This window comes from Schistocerca cancellata, chromosome 8, assembly GCF_023864275.1.
Source record: "Schistocerca cancellata isolate TAMUIC-IGC-003103 chromosome 8, iqSchCanc2.1, whole genome shotgun sequence".
In the NCBI taxonomy this organism is placed as follows: domain Eukaryota; kingdom Metazoa; phylum Arthropoda; class Insecta; order Orthoptera; family Acrididae; genus Schistocerca; species Schistocerca cancellata.
Window position 1 is genome coordinate 156452353 of NC_064633.1, and position 20880 is coordinate 156473232.

Below are 20880 nucleotides of genomic sequence, written 5' to 3' on the forward strand. Positions count from 1 at the left end.
AATTCCGCGTCCGGCCACGCTGATTTAGGTTTACTGTGATTTCCCTAAGTCACTCCAGGCCAATGCCGGGATGGTTCCTTTGAAAGGGCACGGCCGACTTCCTTCCCCATCCTTCCCTAATCCGATGAGACCGATGACCTCGCAGTCTGGTCTCCTCCCCCAAAACAACCCAACCAACCAACCACTCGCGCCACGGCATCGACGTGCACCGCTCGGCTGGTGCCGTCGGTGGATCACTTGGAAGGTGGAATAGCGCGCCGTGGTCTTCAGTGTTAAAGCAGATTCTGCTTGCACGCAAGTGATGGTCGTTTGTGCATACGACGTAGATCTGGTGAGCTCTATCTCGTAGAGTGCATTCGTCCAGGACACACTGGTCCCATCTTAGACCTTATGGTCTGGCGTGCAGTGAGCTATAAGCCTCGTTCACATTTGGTGTTATGGAGGGGAAGCTAACCAGCGCTCGCTACGTGTAGCATGTTGTTAGACCCGTTCTTTTACTATTCTTGCAACGAGAAGTTGACTTGTTGCTCCAACGGGATAATGCTCGTCTACACACACGGCCCATGAAACCTAACATGCTTTGCAACTTGTACTGCAACTTCCCGCGCTGCAACTACGTGAACAGGTAGGTGTGGAATAACGTATCCCAGGACAATATTCGCCATTTGTACGATCAACTGGATGCCACAGTCTGCGCTTGTACTGTTGGAGACTACACCACGTACTAATATGGGTGTTAGCAACTTGAACACAAAGTATTAATGGTTTACAATAATATTTACTTAATAGCTCGTTACGTACCGGCTTTCGCCTTCTTGCGCCATCGTCAGATAACTTAATTTCTAAACAAATAGCCCACATAACATCAGCGAGAATCCATAGCTGTACAAAGATTGCTGTACAAAATATGTGACACTTTATGACTATATCGACACAAAACAGAAGAAATAAATCTTATATTATAGTACGTTCAAATATTAAAATTATGTGAATGTATAAACCAAAAATGTTCTACAGGTGATTAATGGCACAGGCTACCGTGCGATATGGGCAAATTGAGGAATGTGACAGACTGAATAAAGGTAGGTGGAGAAAGAAGTCTATGGAATGTGGGTCTGAAACAGTTACAGCAAGCTTATTATCTAATTGTGAGATAAATAATAATTGCTAACAGCCAGTTATTATTTCTCTCATCATTAGATAATAATCTTGTTGTATCTGTCCAATTGGATGCTCATTCCGTTATTGTAATCGATCTACAGTGGTGATTGTTATGGTTCAAAAATGGTTCAAAAATGGTTCAAATGGCTCTGAGCACTATGGGACTTAACTTCGGAGGTCATCAGTCCCCTAGAACTTAGAACTACTTAAACCTAACTAACCTAAGGACGTCACACACATCCATGCCCGAGGCAGGATTCGAACCTGCGACCGTAGCGGTCACGCGGTTCCAGACTGAAGCGCCTAGAAACGCACGGCCACACCGACCGGCTTCAAAAATGGTTCAAATGGCTCTGAGCAGTTTGGGACTTAATATCTGAGGTCATCAGTACCGTAGAACGTAGAACTACTTAAACCTAACGAACCTAAGGACATCTCACACAGCTATGCCCGAGGCAGGATTCGAACCTGCGACCGAAGCGGTCACGCGGCTCCAGACTGAATCGTCTAGAACCGCGTGGCCACACCGGCCGGCTGTTATGGTGTAGCGTGAATTACAACTCAGAGTATTCCACAAGGGAACTTAGTGTGATATTCGACGATATCACGGACTTTTATCCTTTGTACTACGATGATGATAATGATGATATATGTGTGGAAGCTCAACTGCGCGGTTATCAGCGCCCGTACAAAGTCCCAATCTTTTCACAATTTACTCTTCACCACTTTTCTCGAACGATGGTGAAACGATCAAGACAACACAAACACCCAGTCCCTGGGTGGAGAAAATCCCCAACCCAGCCGGGAATCCAACCTGGGACCCAGTGATCCAAAGGCAGCAACGCTAGCCACTAGACCACCTTTGTACGAGTACTGTCGCCCCCTCGCGACATTTTCCCATTTACGCCGTTATGTTCTTACTATTTGCATACTTCCTAACCAAGGACTGGCCGACTGCGCCAACAAGGCAATACAAGCAATGGTCTACTGTCGTTTGTCATGTGATCATCATGTCGCCAATTTCTCCAGTTGCTATGGCCAGTAGACGAATCCTGATGACGACGCTGGCCCTTTATTCAAGCAGCTCCTAATTTGGCCTTACGAGGCTAAGTGGCGATTCCACACGTCCATGCTTAGGAGAAAATCTGAGGAGACGCGGGGAATCTAACTTGAGTTTTTACGCACTGAAGACAGCGATGCTAACCATTCGGCTTCGGAGGCGACAATATAATGACACTTTACTTAATCTACTTGTATCATTTACAAAAATAATTTTAGATTAATTATTTTTTCTTCTTTTCCGTAGTGTTTTAACCCATTCACGTTGGGGTCCGCTTTTTGTGGACTTGTTTTGTTGTTATTTAAGTTTGTAGCCCGGTGTCCTTCTCGACGCCACAGTCGTAAAGGTAACCTAGGGAGGGAAGTCGTGTGCGCCATCTCTATGAAACGTGTAAATTTTGTTTCTGTCTGTTATCGTGTTTTAATTCTTTGTTCACCGTATCGTGTTTGCTGGGGAGTACTCTGGGGACGAGCTCAGCAGTAACTCAAAAATAAAAAAATAAATATCTACAACAAGGTTAAATTCGGAGCACACTTCTATGAATTTATGAAACTCCCTCGTTTAGTATCCGTTTCCTTACACAAGGGGCGTTAGTAGTAATACAGAACGTTCTTTTGTAGGCCAGTTTCGGTTCAAAAATGCCGAATTTGTTGCGGGATTCCGCTGCCACCCATATAGTTTCATGGATTTCCGATAGGTGTCGGCGCTTAACATAGGCCTCAAACTGGCATCTGTAAAGGAGTTGTGGCCCAAGCAGAGAGCTGTCATTGAGTTTTTCTTGACGGAAAATCAGAGCATCTCGGATATTGGAGATGTGTCCCAAGCAGAGAGCTGTCATTGAGTTTCTCTTGACGAAAAATCAGAGCATCTCGGATATTAATAGGCAATTGCAGAATGTCTACGCCCTACGGAGACTTGACAGTGAACAAAAGCATGGTGAGTCCTTGGGCGAGGCGTCTGTCATCATCGCAACAAGGTCGCGAAAACCTGAATCTCCCATGTGCCGGCCGGCCGTACACAGCTGTAACTCCTGCAGTGTTGGAACGTGGGAACACTCTCAATCCAGGGCAGCGACGGATCTCAATTAAAAACCTCGCTACACAACAGGATGTTTCTCTTGACAGTGCTGAGACACTCGTCCACCATTTGGGGTATCCAAAGGGTTGTGCCCGTTGGGTTCCTCACTGCAATGTAGGATCATATTTGCGGAACTGTTTGTGTGTAAAAATTTCTTGTCAAACACTGTCAAAAGCTATGAAACATCGGTTCATCACTTTGAACGGCAATCGATGGAATTGTGCCACACCACCTCTCCCTCCAAGGAGCGCTGATAAAGTCATAGCGATCGTCTTCTAGGACTATGAAGGGGTTGTGCTGTTTGATATCCTCTCTCATACTGTGAAGTTTATTATGCTACCCTCATGCAACTCTGCGCACCCAAGAGGAGCTAACAAAACTTCAGTAGACCCTTTTTATTCATACATCGCACAGCCCGCATCTCACACCTTTTGATTTCCATCTGATAAGCCCACTGAAGGACACACTCCGTGGGAAGCAGGATGCGGATAATGGGAAGATTATTGATGCAACAAGACGCTGGCTCCGACTTTGACCGGTACCATGCGGGCATACAGGCCTTCCCAGTACGTGGTGCCGTAAGGCCGTCACCTTGGACGGAGCTTATGTTGAGAAATAGGGCTTTTTAGCCAAAACAGTGAGGAATAATACGGTATAGTGGAATCGTGAATGAGACCAACCCGCTTTCAGGCAAAAAAATATGCTGCATTTCTTATTGAACGCCTCTCTTATTAGTTCAAAACTTTCCGTAATAGTTGATGTAATTACTCTGGTACACTCGAGTTGAGCAGTGACGCAATTGGCAATTTGTTTTCTATTCCCGTCCAATCGCCCTCGACGTTTTAATAGAACTGAGCCGCAGAGGTCGTTGAGATGTTATAATTACTGCAGGGCAGGTATGGGGCAGGATATGTAAGCGTGTTCAGGTTGCGCATGGCAATTACAGCTTGCGCTCTTCACTGTATACCTTGACTTTTTTTAAATTAATACTGCGTAGCGACAGAGTACGGCGATCGTCATTTCGTTGTACAATTACGTACTTTCTATTTAATTTACAGGGCATTTATAAATGAATATCTGGGGTTTAACGCTTTATAATATTTATTGCATTAAACTTACAGTTATAAATGATAAGTCAAATGAAAGAGCAACTCAAACAGTTTTACCAAGAACCTTATAAATGATCAATGTGAGCACCGTTTGTCACACGGCACAAATAAATCCTATAGCCGAGTTCTTCCCAAACATTGATAAGCGTGTCTTCAGTGACTGTACCAACAGCTGCTTCAATTTAGTTTCTTAATTCTGGGAGGTCTGCTGGTAGCGGAGGCACGTACACACGATCCTTGATGAAGCCCCAAAGGAAAAAATAGCATGCCAGCTGCTGCTAAAATCACTGAAGATACACTTATCAACGTCTCGGAAGAACTCGGCTATAGACTGGATGTGTGCCGTGTGACAAATGGTGCTCACATTGAACATTTATAAGGTTCTTGGTAAAACTGTTTGAGTTGGTCTTTCATTTGACATATCATTGATAACTGTAAGTTTAGTATATAAATATTATAAAGCCTTAAAACCCCGATATTTTTTTATAAACACTCTGTATGATTTGGTGAGATACCTTAGAGAGATGATCACGTGAAAGGGTCGCCATATATTGAAGTGGGTTGCCGCACTCCATAAGAGGAGCAGAGTGCGGCGGCCCAGTTAACAGCAGGTAAGGGGGCTAGACAAGTGTTTAATGAGGCAGGCGAAAGCTCTCGTGCAGCTGCGTCACCAGGCGTTCGTTAGGTGGCGCATTTGTGTCACCCCGGCGAATGCAGTGACCTCTCATTACAGGGGTTGTGCTTGCATTCGTCGTAGTTGTTGCAGCCTCCAAGCTGAAGCCTGCTTAGCCACGGCTCTCCGCGCTTGCACAAGTCACTTCATCTCTGCTTAGCTACAGCAACCTACATCCATTTAAATCTAGCCTCGGGTATCCTCAACATACTTACCCACTTAAGAAGTTAGCTTTGCCTTGATCCCTTAGTATATAACCTCTCCACAGTTTCCTTCGTTCAGTGAACTTGAACGATAATGATATTTTGTTCGGAACTCGATTCAGTACTTCTTGATTTTAATCACCCTAGCATTCTGATCTTTAGCATTCGTCTGTGGCATCACATTCGATTCTCTGCTTGTTATTACTGTTGTCGACTGCGATTCACTTACAGTGAAGCATCAAAGAAACTGGTACAGGAATGCGTATTCAAATATATAGATAAGTAAAGAGGCAGAATAGGACGCTGCTGCCGGCAACGAGTGTATAAGACAACAAGTGCCGGCCGGGGTGGCCGAGCGGTTCTAGGCGCTACAGTCAAGAACCGCGCGACCGCAACTGTCGCAGGTTCGAATCCTGCCTCGGGTATGGATGTGAGTGATGTCCTTAGGTTAGTTAGGTTTAAGTAGTTCTAAGTTCTAGGGGACTGATGACCTCAGAAGTTAAGTCCCATAGTGCTCAGAGCCATTTGAACCAAGACAACAAGTATCTGTCGCAGTTGTTAGAGCGGTTACTGCTGCTACAATGGCAGGTTATTAAGATTTAGGTGAATTTGAACGTTGTGCTATGGTCGGCGCGCTACCGATGGGACACTGTATCTCAGAGGCAGCAAAAAAGTACGACCATTTCACTAGTGTACCGTGAATATGTGAAATCCGGTAAAACATCAAATCTGAGACATCGCTGCGGCCGGAGGAGGTCCTTCAAGAATGGGACCAATGACGACTGAAGAGAATCGTTCAGCGTGGTAGAAGTGCAACGCTTCCGCAGATTGCTGCAGATTTCGATACTGGGCCATCAAACAAGTGTCAGCGTGGGAACCATTCAACGAAACATCATTGATATGGGCTTTCGGAGCAGAAGGGCCACTCGTGTACCTTTGATGACTGCACGACACAAAGGTTTACTCCTCGCCTGGGTCCGTCAACACTGACATTGGACTGTTGATGACTGGAAGCATGTTGCCTGGTCGGACGAGTCTCGTTTCAAATTGTATAGAGCTTATGGACGTGTACGGGTATGGAAACAAAAAAATGGCTCTGAGCACTATGGGACTCAACTGCTGTGGTCATAAGTCCCCTAGAACTTAGAACTACTTAAACCTAACTAACCTAAAGACATCACACACATCCACGCCCGAGGCAGGATTCGAACCTGCGACCGTAGCGGTCGTGCGGTTCCGGACTGTAGCGCCTTTAACCGCTCGGCCACTCCGGCCGGCCGGTATGGAAACAACCTTATGAATCAATGGGCCCTGTAGGTCAGCAAGGGGCTGTTCATGCTGGTGGAGGCTCTGTAATGGTGTGGGGCGTGTGTGTTTGGAGTGATATGGGACCCATGATTGTGACATGTACGTAAACATCCTGTCTGATCACCTGCATCCATTCATGTCCATTGTGCGTTCTGACGGTCTTCGGCAATTCTGGCAGGACAATGCGATACCCCACACGTACAGAATTTCTACAGGAACACTCTTCTGAGTTTAAACACTTCCGCTGGGCACCTGACTCTCCGGACATGAACATTATTAATCATAACTGGGATGCCTTGCAACGTGCTTTTCAGAAGAGATCTCCACACCTTCGTATTCTTACGGATTTATGGACAGTCATGCAGGATTCATGGTGTCAGTTGCCTCCAGCACTACTTCAGACATTAGTCGAGTCCATGCCACGTCGTGTTGCGACACTCCTGCGTGTTCGCGGGACCCCACACGATATTAGGCAGGTGTACCAGTTTCTTTGGCTTTTCGGGTATATATGTCTACACTGTAGGTAAATACTTTCAGAAAAGACTTCCTCACACTTTTATCTATTGTATCACTTAAATAAAACATTATATTATCCATCATTTGCATCTGAGTGTTTATTTTGTTTTCATGGCAAATACTTATAGTGGGTATTATCAGAGGCTTATAAAATGAAGAAAATTTATTATTTATACGTATTTCGTTGTGAAGTATAAAGCGTTTCCTGGCACCATATTTAAATTAACTGTTTACAATTATAACGTTATGATTTATAAAGTACTTTCGTTTCTTCTGTTCGATTCGTATGTGTATTGGTTCCTCTGTTGACATTTGATGCACACAGTGCATGTTGTCAGTTCGTAGTATGCCACAGTTCCAAGATGCTACTACAGGCGGGTGTAAAATGAATGTGAGCAACGGAAATACTGAACGCGAAAATGAAGATTTGGCCCTGTTTGACTACCCCCTGTAGCAGATCTTTGGATCTCTTAATGCTGATTACCTCCTTCTTGGTCTTTAACATATGAATTACAATCGAAAGAAAAACAGCCCGCGGCCACTATTTTTTTACAACATAAACATTAATGAATGATTAAGGGAACTAGTAACTACCAAATAATAAATGCTGTTTCTGGTTATACATTTATTGTAGATTAAAACCCCTTTAAATTACAAATGTTTATATATCAATGTCCAATGGACATAAAGAGATACAAATGAATTTCCTAACTAACACGATTGATCAATTGCCCAAATCTGCCCCCTTTTATGGCTACGCAGTCTAATATAAATAACCCGAGACGACTGACATATTTACCAAACACTAGAAGACCTTACATTCAAAAATGACCTACAGTGGGGTACAACCTCAGTGGAAATAAAATTTACGCGATCACAGCTGTTTAGCTTTATAGCCCTAATAAAACGAAGAAATTAGCAATACCAACGTATCTACTACGTCCAGTGCATCTGAGTGATGGTTCTCGTACACGTCTGCGACGACGGAAGAACTCCAGCCACAAAATATAAAAAAAAATCTCATTCAAACACTAGCACGGCATAAGACGGTCCGCTGACTAGTATAATATAATACTGTCTTCTCGTCTCTGTGTTCTACAGACGAGAAACGCGAACTCCCAGCCACAAGGACGGAGTTCAGATGATGTCTCATCCTGAGTAAAGGCAGAAGAAGTGCTCTCAACCACTGAACGCTGCGTACTCAACGACGACTCCTAACCCGAAGGCGAAATCCAGAATCATATAAGTTTGCAGTTGTACAGTGCCTAACCGTTCTAACTATAAAATCTCCTGAGAGCAAAGACGGCAAGTCCGTCTGTACCAACAAAAGCTGATTCTGAGCGACCATCAAACTCGGACGCTCAAATCGAAAGGACCTCTTCTCTCCACCGCTGTCTTCCCAGCATAGCTCGGCTACCCTCCCTCGTAACACTGAAGACGAATCTCGAAACCATGGAATATTCTCTCTACAGATTCTTCCGAACGCTGACCATCTTTCGGTCTTTTGTAGTCCAGCGCAGAAAGTTTGCGAGGAAATACCTATACTCATACAATGGTACGCTTCTCAGAGTAAAAATCCTCGGAAATAACCCAGCCTGCGATTTCCGAGTTAACGCTTCCTCGTTCCTCTCTGCTGCATCCAATATTTTCAGAGTTTCTGAAGTATTATCCGGTTATCCTTGCGGCCCCGCTACAACACCGTCTGGCCACCGCTGTATTGTGCCTCAGTGCTCAGATGCCCAGACCGTCCATCTTGGCACTTACTGTGTGAAGCAGGACCAACACATCTGTGTGGGCTTTTCCACCCAGGGCTTGAATTACGTCTGCCATTTCATTTCCACTGGCGTTCCAACCTCTACTAGTGTAGGAAATCATTAATTACGTCATTTTGATAATAAAGACACCTCGTCACCATTCGTGCAATAAGCGTTAACAATTATTTACAAGTTGTACGTGACAATATCAGTCTTCTTTAAATATTCATGTATACGATGTACAACCTACCAAATGATACCTAATTCCGGTTGTGAATCACGGCAAAGTATGTAGATGAGTGCTTGTAAGGTGCGAAATTATAGCCACCTTACACAGTTTTGCAATTCTCTATAGGTAACCTTTCTTGCTGCGCAGTGCACATTAACTTGTTTGGTTACTGTAGGATATTGCCTAGAGGGTCATGTGAATTGTAGAAGGTGAGAGTGGAGTGGGGGCGTTCGGTTGCGAAATGGGAGCACTCTCTCTCTCTCTCTCTCTGTGTGTGTGTGTGTGTGTGTGTGTGTGTGTGTGTTCCTCACTGTTTTTCCAATTTTTAAATAAATTTCAGGAAGAGTTTCAATTTTTTGTCAAGTTGTGAATTAGTGAAAATACTGTTCTATAGTTTTTTTTTGGACATTCAATTTTAAAACGCTGGTAACATCTCAACGACGACTCCTAACTCCAGAATCGTATAAGTTTGCAATTGTACAGTGCCTAACCGTTCTAACTATAAAATCTCCTGAGAGCAAAGACAGCAAGTCCGTCTGTACCAACAAAAGCTGAGTCTGAGCGACCATCAAACTCGGACGCTCAAAACGGAAGGACCTCTTCTCTCCACCGCTGGCTTCCCAGCATAGCTCGGCTACCCTCCCTCGTAACACTGAAGACGAATCTCGAAACCATGGAATATTCTATCTCTCTACAGATTCTTCCGAACGCTGAGCATCTTTCAGTGTTCCGTAGTACAGCGCGGAAAGTTTGCGAGGAAATACCTATAATAATACAATGGTACGCTTCTCAGAGTAAGAATCCTCGGAAATAACCCAGCCTGCGATTTCCGAGTTAACGCTTCCTCGTTCCTCTCTGCTACATCCAATATTTTCAGAGTTTCTGAAGTATTATCCGTTTATCCTTGCGGCCGCGCTACAACACCGTCTGGCCACCGCTGTATTGTGCCTCAGCGCTCAGATGCCCAGACCGTCCATCTTGGCACTTACTGTGTGAAGCAGGACCAACACACCTGTGTCGGCTTTTCCACCCAGGGCTTGAATTACGTCTGCCATTTCATTTCCACTGGCGTTCCAACCTCTACTAGTGTAGGAAATCATTCATTACACCAATTTAATAATAAACACACTCCGTCACCATTCGTGCAATAAGCGTTAACAATTATTTACAAGTTGTACGTGACAATGTCTTCTTTAAATATTCATGTATACGATGTACAACCTACCAAATGATACCTAATTCCGGTTGTGAATCACGGCAAAGTATGTAGATGAGTGCTTGTAAGGTGCGAAATTATAGCCACCTTACACAGTTTTGCACTTCTCTATAGGTAACCTTTCTTGCTGCGCAGTGCACATTTACTTGTTCGGTTACTGTAGGATATTCCCTAGAGGGTCATGTGAATTGTAGAAGGTGAGAGTGGAGTGGGGGCGTTCGGTTGCGAAATGGGAGCTCTCTCTCTCTCTCTCTCTCTCTCTCTCTCTCTCTCTTTCTCTGTGTGTGTGTGTGTGTGTGTGTGTTTCTCATTGTTTTTCCAATTTTTAAATAAATTTCAGGAAGATTTTCAATTTTTTGTCAAGTTGTGAATTAGTGAAAATACTGTTCTATAGCTTTTTTTTTTTTTTTTTTTTGCATATTCAGTTTCAAAACGCTGGTAACATCTGCTTTCATCTGCATGATAAACATAATAGAAATTGTAAGTGAGCAAGAATGGCTGCAACAGAATTAAAGACCCACTTTTTCGAATGGCTGTTGTTGTCTCCTACTGCAACGAATAAGTGTGAAATTTGGCTCAAAGGTACCTACAATCTCCCTCTGTAGTGGTACATAAGCGTGTCGTACTATGACGTCATCCTGGGGCTCGACGACGCTTCAAACAACAAGGTGTCGACACACCCATAAAAAGGCCAGACCTCACCATTCTATATGACGTGTAAAGTGGGTTAATGACGCCACATTGGCACCAAATTTCACCACAGTTCTATCCATCGTCACCATCAACGTCTCAAACGATGGGACGGTCGTCGTAGCCCTTCTTACTCATATTTCGCTCTTCTCTTGACGCCTCTGCGATCGAGATCAGAGCTGCGACGCCTAGCCTAACATCACGCGCTTTTCTTAAGGGTGGACGACGGAAACATTTCAAATAATCCGCCGTTCAGAATCGGCACGAGAATGGTTCAGGGGGTGGCATAAAGGAATTCAGTGAAACTACCCCTTCCCTTGGTGGTAGGATGATTTCCACACATTTCGCCGTCGAAAAGACAGTAACAACAGGGAGACGTTCTTGACAATTGATACTGGTGATACCTTCGTCAATCTTAAATCCCTCTCGAAGGACATCGTCGGCTAGTAACCCAATTAAACGTGATCTCACTTCTTTGGAGTGGAATGTGACCTCAATCTTTGCTCTGGTGTACAAGGTGCAACCACGAGCGTCTGTTTTCCTCGGCCACTCATAAGAAAACCACGTGATTTCGATGCTGGGAGTCACAGGTTATCACTGGCGACGAGAGCTGGATCTATGGTTATGACCCAGAGACAAAGCAACAGTCGTCCCAGTGGAAGAGCTTGGGATCTCCAAGACCCAAAAAAGCGAGACAGGTGAAGAGCAAAGTGAATAGCATGGACATCGTTTTCTTTGATACCAAGGAAATTGTCCACAAAGTATTCGTCCCACCCAACCAAACAGTGAATTCCGCGTACTACTGCGCCGGCTCCATGAAAACGTGCAGCGACGACATGACAAGAAGGTTGGATCATCAGATGCAGTGTGACAAAGGTCCGTGCACACTTCAACACGCTGTGCCTTCTGGTCGGCAGTCAAGATCCTTAGCACAAATTTTGCGGAGACACGACGCATGCCCAATCCATCAATCGACAATCGTTGACGTGTCCCATAACCAATACCCACTTCATCTGCTAGGTCTTGAAAGGTTCGACGTCGATCCGCACGAACCAATTGTTGAAGTTTGGCAACAATGTCTGGCGTTGTGCGACTAACGGACCTTCCATTGTGAGCATCATCTTCGACGTCTGTACGGCCGGCCCTGAACCGAGCATGCCACCCAAACACACACGTGCGGCTCATGCTCTGTTCCCCAAACACTTGTTGAATCATTGCAAGAGTCTCTGTAGCACTTTTTTCCAATATTCGCACTGAATTTGATACACATGTGTTGTTCTGTTTGCTGATCCATCGTAAATTCGCCATACACCAAACACAGTGTATTACAGAAATCACAGTGGACACACCACATCCTCTGACCTGAATGTCACTCCGCACACTGACTCATCAGATATGCAGCTCTCGCCACCTAGCGGTTGAAACATCTACTACTCCTACTTTCGAGATGGCAGCACCAGTCCCGAAAATTTTGGATTCCGCCTCGTAGGTGAGCACCTCCGGGAATTACATGTTACAAGCTCTCTGCATCCCTACCCTTATACACGAATTGCTGCTAATGCTGGTAAAGAAATAAATAGAAAATTGCCGATAAATCTGTAAGCTATATTTATGTGTGGTTGTTCAGCAAACAGTGATGCCACGTGTAAATACTCTGACGACGTATATGATTCAAGATAGTTTCAACCCATCTGTGGTGTACAGTGACCTACCACAATAAATTCATAAAACATAACAGCCAACCTATTTAAAAAGCATGTCATAAACATTGTTTCGAAAACGAATAATTCAATGCAGAATAACATCCGAATAACCGAATCCAAAGGATACCAGCAGCCTGGTTTCAACCAGCTGAGTTGCAGGGACTGCGACTAAACCTACATCTGGGTGACTGGTAGGTCATTTGATAAAAGATTTAAAAAGCATGTAACATCATGGAAATACAGTACATACAACTCCTACCCGATATTTGCAGTCCACCTTAAACAGGAATATCACAGCCCATGCACAATAAGAAAAGACATGGGCATCATAAAAATTCATAAAATCAGACGTCTGACGACTTTTCAGTGAAACTAATCTAATATAGAAAACACTGACATACAATAAACACCTTCTTAATGACGAGGTAAGTATTGCAAGAAAAGGAAGGGAGTAATAATAGAGTTTAACCTCCCGTCGACAACGCGGTCATTAGAGACGGAGCACAAGCTCGGATTACGAAAGAATAGACAAGGAAATCTGACGTGCTCTTTTCAAGGAACCATGCCGGAATTTGCCTGGAACCGTTTAGGAAAATAGCGGAAAACCTAAACCTGGAGAGTCGAATGACTATATGAACCGTCGTACTCGCGAATGCAAGCCTAGCGATAGATATTGGAAATCAGTCACTACACAAATCATTCAACAAACCACATAAAAATAAAGCTTTTTCTTTTCCACATCTCTCTTCTCTCTGTGTCTATCTTCCTCTCTCTCTCTGTCTTCCTCACTCCCTCTCTCTCTCTCTCTCTCTCTGTCTCTCTCTCTCACTCTCCCACTCCCCTTTTTTTTCTCCATCTCACACCAGCTCACTGTCCCTTCCTCCACAAGACCTTCTGCAACTCATTCATTTCATTTAATAAACGCATAGAAGATAATGAAACGCTAGCCGGGCTGACCGAGCGGTTCTAGACGCTACAGTCTGGAACCGCGCGACCGCTACGGTCGCAGTTTCGTATCCTGCCTCGGGCTTGGATGTGTGTGATGTCCTTAGGTTGGTTAGGTTTAAGTAGTTCTAAGTTCTAGGGGACTGATCACCTCAGAAGTTAAGTCCCATAGTGCTCAGAGCCATTCAAACCATTTGATAATGAAACGACGTAATACGAGTATAACTAACACACCACACTGGAAAGGAACATTTTTAGATAAAATAAAAACCAAAACTAGCGGTTGAGCTGGCAAAACAATACACGCAAAGACATGTTTAGCCTGAATTATCCAAACAACGGCAGAGGTGCTACATTATGTCATGTTCCTGATCAAGAAATGCATGGTGCTACAAAGCAGTGTGGAATTAGGCAAAACACAGTAGTGTCAAATGAGGGAATATGTGTAAGCGGACGGCGCTTTCTTTTTGCGACAATCGAACTAAAAATACAGTAACTGAACTCACGCTTCAGTGACTTTGGTAACGAACTATTCTTGGATCTAGAAAGCAATCAAAATAGTAAATAATATCTAGAAAGGAAGACAAAATGTAAATATGTTTCATTACAGATGTTTTATATCAATTAATCGAAACGCGTTTGGTGACAAAAAAAAACACATTTTTTTGTTGTTGCTCGGACGCATTTAAAACACACTATGTAATCTCCATATTTTGTTGCGTCAGCAGTTACACGCAATGAAAACTGCACAGGTCTTCCCAGCATGATCAGAATCTGTTGTTAGACAAACTGTAACGTTGTGGCCGAGGCAGCATTCACGCTTGAGAAGTCGGCTGTGAGTGAATGAAACTGTCTGTGAACGCAGTATCTAGCATACGCGAGATACAGGCGTAACTGCAGTGCCACCCTCGTCGACATATGGCTATCGGTGGACGCCGATATCTGCTCTAAATCTTTATCAGAATACGCAACGTACTGGTTCCAGGGACAGGGAGTTATTCCAGAACAGAGCAGAATAACTCACCACAATAACTGGTAAACGAACCTGCTTAAGGGCTTTGTCGCACGTAAAGATTAACAACAGCTGATTCTACACCTTCTTTAAATAACTAATGAAAACATTTACCATAATAATGTACAGATAAAAGATTACCCGATCTACATACGATATTTTATGTTTGTGGAAAAGGAGACGCCATTCGTCTATCACGTAAACATAAAAGCAACCGCAAACCGTGGGTGGCCATACTTAGTGCATCCTGCTACAGGCGGAAAGAAAGCCAAAGGAGCACTAGAAGACGAAGTAAATGCCTGATTCATCGACGACTATGGAAGAGATTATCAAGGTAGAATTTTCTATGAAGTTGAATGCAGATATACGAGTCGACAGAAATTTAGAAACAAAGAAATGGGGAGAATGGTAGCTTATCCCCCATGTTATTCAGTCAATACATTAAGCATGCCCTACAGGAGTTGTTGGGGTAGCGTCTTTTCCGTAATCAAAAAGTCTTCGGTCCTAGGTTCGAACCTCGCCACTAATTAAATTTTGAATAAAAATCATAAAATGTGGTGGCCGAAGACTTCCCGCTTAAGAAGTCACTTTCAATCAGCCAGCAGCCTTGCCAAAGGGGGCGGAGGAGCGGATAGACATTCTGGGCACTGTCTTGCCCTTGGGATGCGAAATTGTCCCTAAGGGCGGACGAATCAGCAATGATCAACGACATGTGATTCAGAAGATCAGATATAATCTCAGATGTCAGTTCAGTAGTGACGATAAGTTGGCTAAAGTTTAAGACACTAGTGAGGAAAAACAAATGCGCAAAGAAGTGGGATAGAGAAGTACTAAGGAATGAAGAGAGACGTTTGAAGTTCTCCAAGGCCATAGACACTACGTTAATGGACAGCTCAGTAGGCATTTCAATTGAAGAGGAATGGACAGCTGTAAGAAAGGCAATCACAGAAGTTGGAAAGAAAACCGTAGATTCAAAGAAGGCAGCTACGACGAAATCATGGATAACAGATGAAATACTTCAGCTAGTTGACGATAGAAGGACGTACAAAAAAGATCAAGGAAATTCAGGTATACAGAAATACAAGTCATTTACGAACGTAATAAATAGAAAGCGCAGGCAATGAAGGCAAAATGGCTGTATCAAAAATGTGTCGAAATCAAAAAAGAAATGATTGCCGACAGGAAGTACAGAAAAATCAAGACAACCTTCGGTGAAATTTAAATTAAGAGCGGTAACATTAAGAGTGCAATGTGAATTCCACTGTTAAATAAAGAGGAGAGAGCGGGTAGGTGGGAAGCGAACGCCAAAGGCCTCTGCGAGAGTGAAGACTTGCCTGACGACGTGGTCGACAATGAAACGTTAAGTCGGCAAGGGAGAGATTGAGGATCCCGTGTTAAAATCGGAATTTAAAACAGCCTTGAAAGACTTGAGATTAAATAAGGCAGAAGGAATAGGTAACAGTCCATCTGAATGTCTAAAATCATTGAGGGAGATGACAATAAAACGATTATTCACGTTGGTGCGTAGAATGAATGACTGTGGCGCTGTACTATCCGACTTTCGGAAAAACATCATCCACACAATTCCGAAAATAGAAAGACCCGACAAGTGAAAGAACTATCGCACAATCAGCTTAACAGCCCATGTATCGAAGTTGCTGACCACAGTAATGTACAGAAGAATAGAAAAGAAAATTGCGGATCTGTTAAATGACGATCAGGTTGGGTTTAGGGAAGGTAAAGGCACCAGAGAAGCAGTTGTAACATTGTGGTGGAAAAATTGTGCAACGATGTGAGATAGTGCAAGATGTTCGAAATTATGAGAAAAATAGATGTAAGCTATAGCGAAAGGCGGGTAATATGCAGTATGTACAAGAACCAAGACGGAACAGTAAGACTGGCAGACTCAGTACGAAGTGCTCGGATTGAAAACGGTGCAAGATGAGGATGCACTCTTTCGTCCCTACTTTTCAGTCTATCCTCGAAGAAGCAATGAGGGAAATAAAAGAACGGTTCAAGAGTGAGACTAAATTCAGGGTGAAAGGATATCGATGATAAGATTCGCTGATGACACTGCAATCCTCAGTGAAAGTGAAGAAGAATTCCAGGATGTGCTGAATGGAATGAACCGTGTATTGAGTGCAGAATATGGATTGAACGTAAATCGAAGAAAGACTAAAGCAATGAGAAGGAGCAGAAATAAGAACAGCGAGAAACTTAACATCACAATTTGGGATCACGAATCAGATGAAGTTAAGGAATTCTGCTAAGTAGTGAGCAAAGTTACCTATGACGGACGGAGCAAGGAGGACATGAAAAGTCGACTAGCACTGACGAAAAAGACATTCCTGCCCAAGAGAAGCCTGCTAGTGTCACAGGTGTTAACGTGAGGAATTAATTTGTGAGAATGTACGTTTGAAGCACAGTATTGTACGGTAATCTGACTAGAGGTAATCTCACTACAGGAGATAGCACAGTAAATTGGTCCTGGAATATCCTTTGAAAAAACAGTCATCATGTTAGCTGACCCACCACTCATAAACAAAATTGCTATAGGAAACCAAGAAATCTAAATTGTAGATAAATGTAAATATCTGCGAAAAATCATAACATATAACCTCAATGAAAAGCCAACATGGCGTAACTGAATAAACAAATTGACTAGAGAACAACATATCACCAAGAAAACCTGCAACAAAAAGAGCCTGTCAATGGCAACAAAATTAAAATACTACAAAACAGCCACTCAACCAGAAATAACATACGCAAGTGAAACCATCTTCAAAACAACTAAGACTGCACAAATAGACAAAATACTCAAAATAGAGAGAAGAATCATCAGAACGTGCATCAACAAATCGTACCAGAAAAATGGTCACGGGAGAGTAGCTGCAAATGAAACAGTTTACAAGGAAATAGAAGCGGTTATGAGTACAATCAAGAAGAAACGCATTTCATTTTTCGGACATGTAATCAGAACACCAGAGAACAGGATCATCAGGAGAATAATAGAAAAATTGTGGAATAGTAAGTGCAACATTAAGTGGATTACAGAAATCAAGTAATATATGGATGAGCTACAGTTCACATTGGAAGACATTTGAAACAAAACTGACAAAATCAGGAAACTCACAGAAAACAAACAAACGAGACAGCAAACAAAAATCAACAAACAGACAATAGGAACTGTGATTTCCGGTGAAGAAACAAGGATGAAATCCAAGAGAATGAAGAACTACTGGGGCGACAGAAAACTGAAGAATGCTCTGTCTAAAGTTGGCTAGAGTGGTCCATGAAGGCCATAAAATGTAAATAATAATAATAATAATAATCTGACATGGCCTGCGTGAAAAATCAGAACAGAAGAGAATCGAAGCCTTTAGGATGTGGTAATACAGAAGAATGTTGAAAATTAGGTAGACTGATAAGGTAAGGAATGAGGAGGTTCTCTGCAGAATCGACGAAGAAAGGAACATATGGAAAACACTGACAAGAAGAAGGGACGTGATAATAGGACATTTGTTACGACATCAGGGAATAACTTCCAAGATACTAGGTTGTGCTGGGAAACATGTTAAGAAAGAAATTCCTAGTTAATCAGCATTGAAATTAGCCAGTCAGGCCGTTGCGCGCGCTAACTGAAGAGGTCCGCCAGAGAGGGTGTCGCCAGACGTGTGCTTCGTGTGGTTTCTAAAACCTAACATGACAGTGATAAAAAAAAACTGGACATGGGACGGTAGAACCAGAGGCAAAGGTTGAGCAGTATCCAGAGCTATCAGCCACACTATGGGAACAACTGGCACTAATTGTGTCTGGCGAGCCACTTGAATCTAAGCTCACAACGTTCTGATTGGCTGCCATCAATGCTAATTAACTCTGAAACGGAGGTACAGTATCGAAGGTTTTTCTTAACAGTTATTTCTCAGCACAACTTACCTTGCAACACTCTGAGAAGCTATACAGACTGTTCCTGAACATCTTACAGAAAGTTCAATCGTGAGCTATGGTTAATTACTTAAATCGGGGCATGCAGCCGTTAAAAGTAAATATTCTTTCACTGATATCTGGGTCGTGTATCATCCGCCCATCCTCGTATTAAATCTGGAGAATGTCTGGAAGCACATTACAAGGGTGGCCGAAAGATATGCGGCAGAAGTACCTCTGGAAAAATTGCCATTTGCGCTGCTGCATGCGTGATATTTAAAAGGTTACTCATTACCACAAAAAAAGCAGATATTGTATATCAAGAGCTAGTTGGTTCTTCATAATATTATTAAAGTAACGCAGGACCCTCTCAGAAAGATTAAACATACCCAGAGGAAATACGCTCTAGTAAAAAGCACTGTACATCATGTTTGGTTCTATGTAAGCGTAGGCTTCCGCGGCCGTTGTCTTCTTCAATAAAATTCTTCAGGGTATCAGACCGCATCGTCATAATTTAAAATGCGCCAACGTTTCGGCCAGCGTTGCAGCTAGCCTTCATCAGGGCCTTACGTTAACGTTAACGTAAGGCCCTGATGATGGCTAGCTGCAACGCTGGTCGAAACGTTGGCGCATTTTAAATTATGACGATGCGGTCTGATACCCTGAAGAATTTTATTGAAGATGTTTGGTTCTATTTTAATGCTAACCCTCCGACAACTGAAGGAACATATTACTTCTTAATACCAGCACTGCGTGTAGTGACCGTTAAAAAATTGGAGCAATTTACGATTCCAGATTAAATCTGAGGTTCAATATTCATACTATTATCTTACTTTCTGATCAATTTACTTGGCTGTTCAATGACCTTTACAGGAGATTTACATGGAAAAATAATGAAATGTGAAATAAAATTACTCTACTATAATAAACGGTTTTAAATTTAGAGGTAATCAAAACATTTCAATTACATCTTGCTCTTTCTTGTAACTATCGTTGCTCACTATTTTGAACAAAAGCGGTGCACAATATAGGTTGATTTGGAAGTAATGAGATGTGAGTCGGAAAACTCACGTTGTTCCTCGAGTTGACGTCGAGTGGTTCCTTGAGTACTTTGCGGACTCCTTCAGCGTCGTTCTTGATCACCGCCTCGTGCAGCATCAGCTCGTTCTTCAGCACTGTAATCAAAAAGGCGACCAGTGTTGGAGCATGTCTTATCTCGAGGTACCGTCCATTAAGTCAGTCGTACGTGTTCAAATACTGCATTCAGATGAAAGGTACCATCTCACTAGGTAAAGACAATATGTGCAACTGATAAAAGCCTTCTGGACCAGACTTACTCTCTGGGACACTGAATTTCAGAATCAACTAAAACGTAGTATCTTATAGCAACATTTCAGTGATTCGCAACTGGATTCAGTTAGCACATACAACTGTGGGAATGGGAAATGGAATGATCACTCACACTCAGTCGCAGATAAAGCGTATCACATTGGTAGGATACTGGGAAAAGGCAGTTTTTGATTCATTCTCTCGTTTCAGTCATATGGTTCACATAAGTGGAAGTATAGGTGGAGCCCAGTTTCAAAAATTGTCAAGTGGCACCAGTAAAGGAGGGATTGCCAACCATCGTGCTGTCAGAGAAATGATTCACGAAAGTCTAGAGTTCGTCAAAAAGTTTTTGTGTTTCATTAACTGATAGACATTCCTAAATCATCTAATCATAAGATGAATGCTTTCTTCCACGGGAGCTAATCCAGCAAGGTATGCGGCAGAATATTTACGAATTTATTCCTGTAAACATGTGGATCCTTAACAAATGAATCGTGCGGTTAGAGTCCAGTGTTGATTTAGAGAATCGAAGATATGTGAAGAGTAACTGTCCTTCCCTAAACAGCTCTATGGCCTCAGAAATTGCAGAAAGTTGGAAACGGGCAGACCACTATGTTATTAGGCGAATCCTAGGTAACAAAGTAATAATGGAGAAAGAGGGGGAACACCTTGACCACGTTTCCGATACAAGGAGGTAACTGATTAGGATATGTTCCAGTAGCTGTGATAGGACCTAATCGACATACGAACTGGTATCGTTGGGAACTGGAATTACTCAAACATGGGCGAAGACTGATGCGAGCACTGCTGAGCCATGATTAGCTGTGTTCATGTGTCTCGACAAATAAACAGGGTCCTGGCTGGTTACTATAGCTTACCACGCATGGTGTTATTGAATTCCCTTTTGACAATATGGAGTTCCTAAAACTTCGGTATTGACTACCGAGTGAAAGAATGTTTAGACCAGTGTA

The 20880-nt window shown here is 43.0% G+C and overlaps 1 protein-coding gene across 5 annotated transcripts in view; it reads right to left on the reverse strand.

The window, feature by feature from the left end:
• The window catches only part of LOC126094678 (ankyrin repeat and death domain-containing protein 1A-like), a 787090-nt gene that overhangs the window by 401867 nt on the left and 364343 nt on the right, over positions 1–20880 (reverse strand). For all 5 annotated transcript variants that reach the window (XM_049909192.1, XM_049909195.1, XM_049909194.1 and 2 more), the window contains exon 3: positions 19652–19755. In XM_049909192.1, the coding sequence (XP_049765149.1) occupies positions 19652–19755 (104 nt within the window). The remainder of the gene's footprint in view (positions 1–19651; positions 19756–20880) is intronic.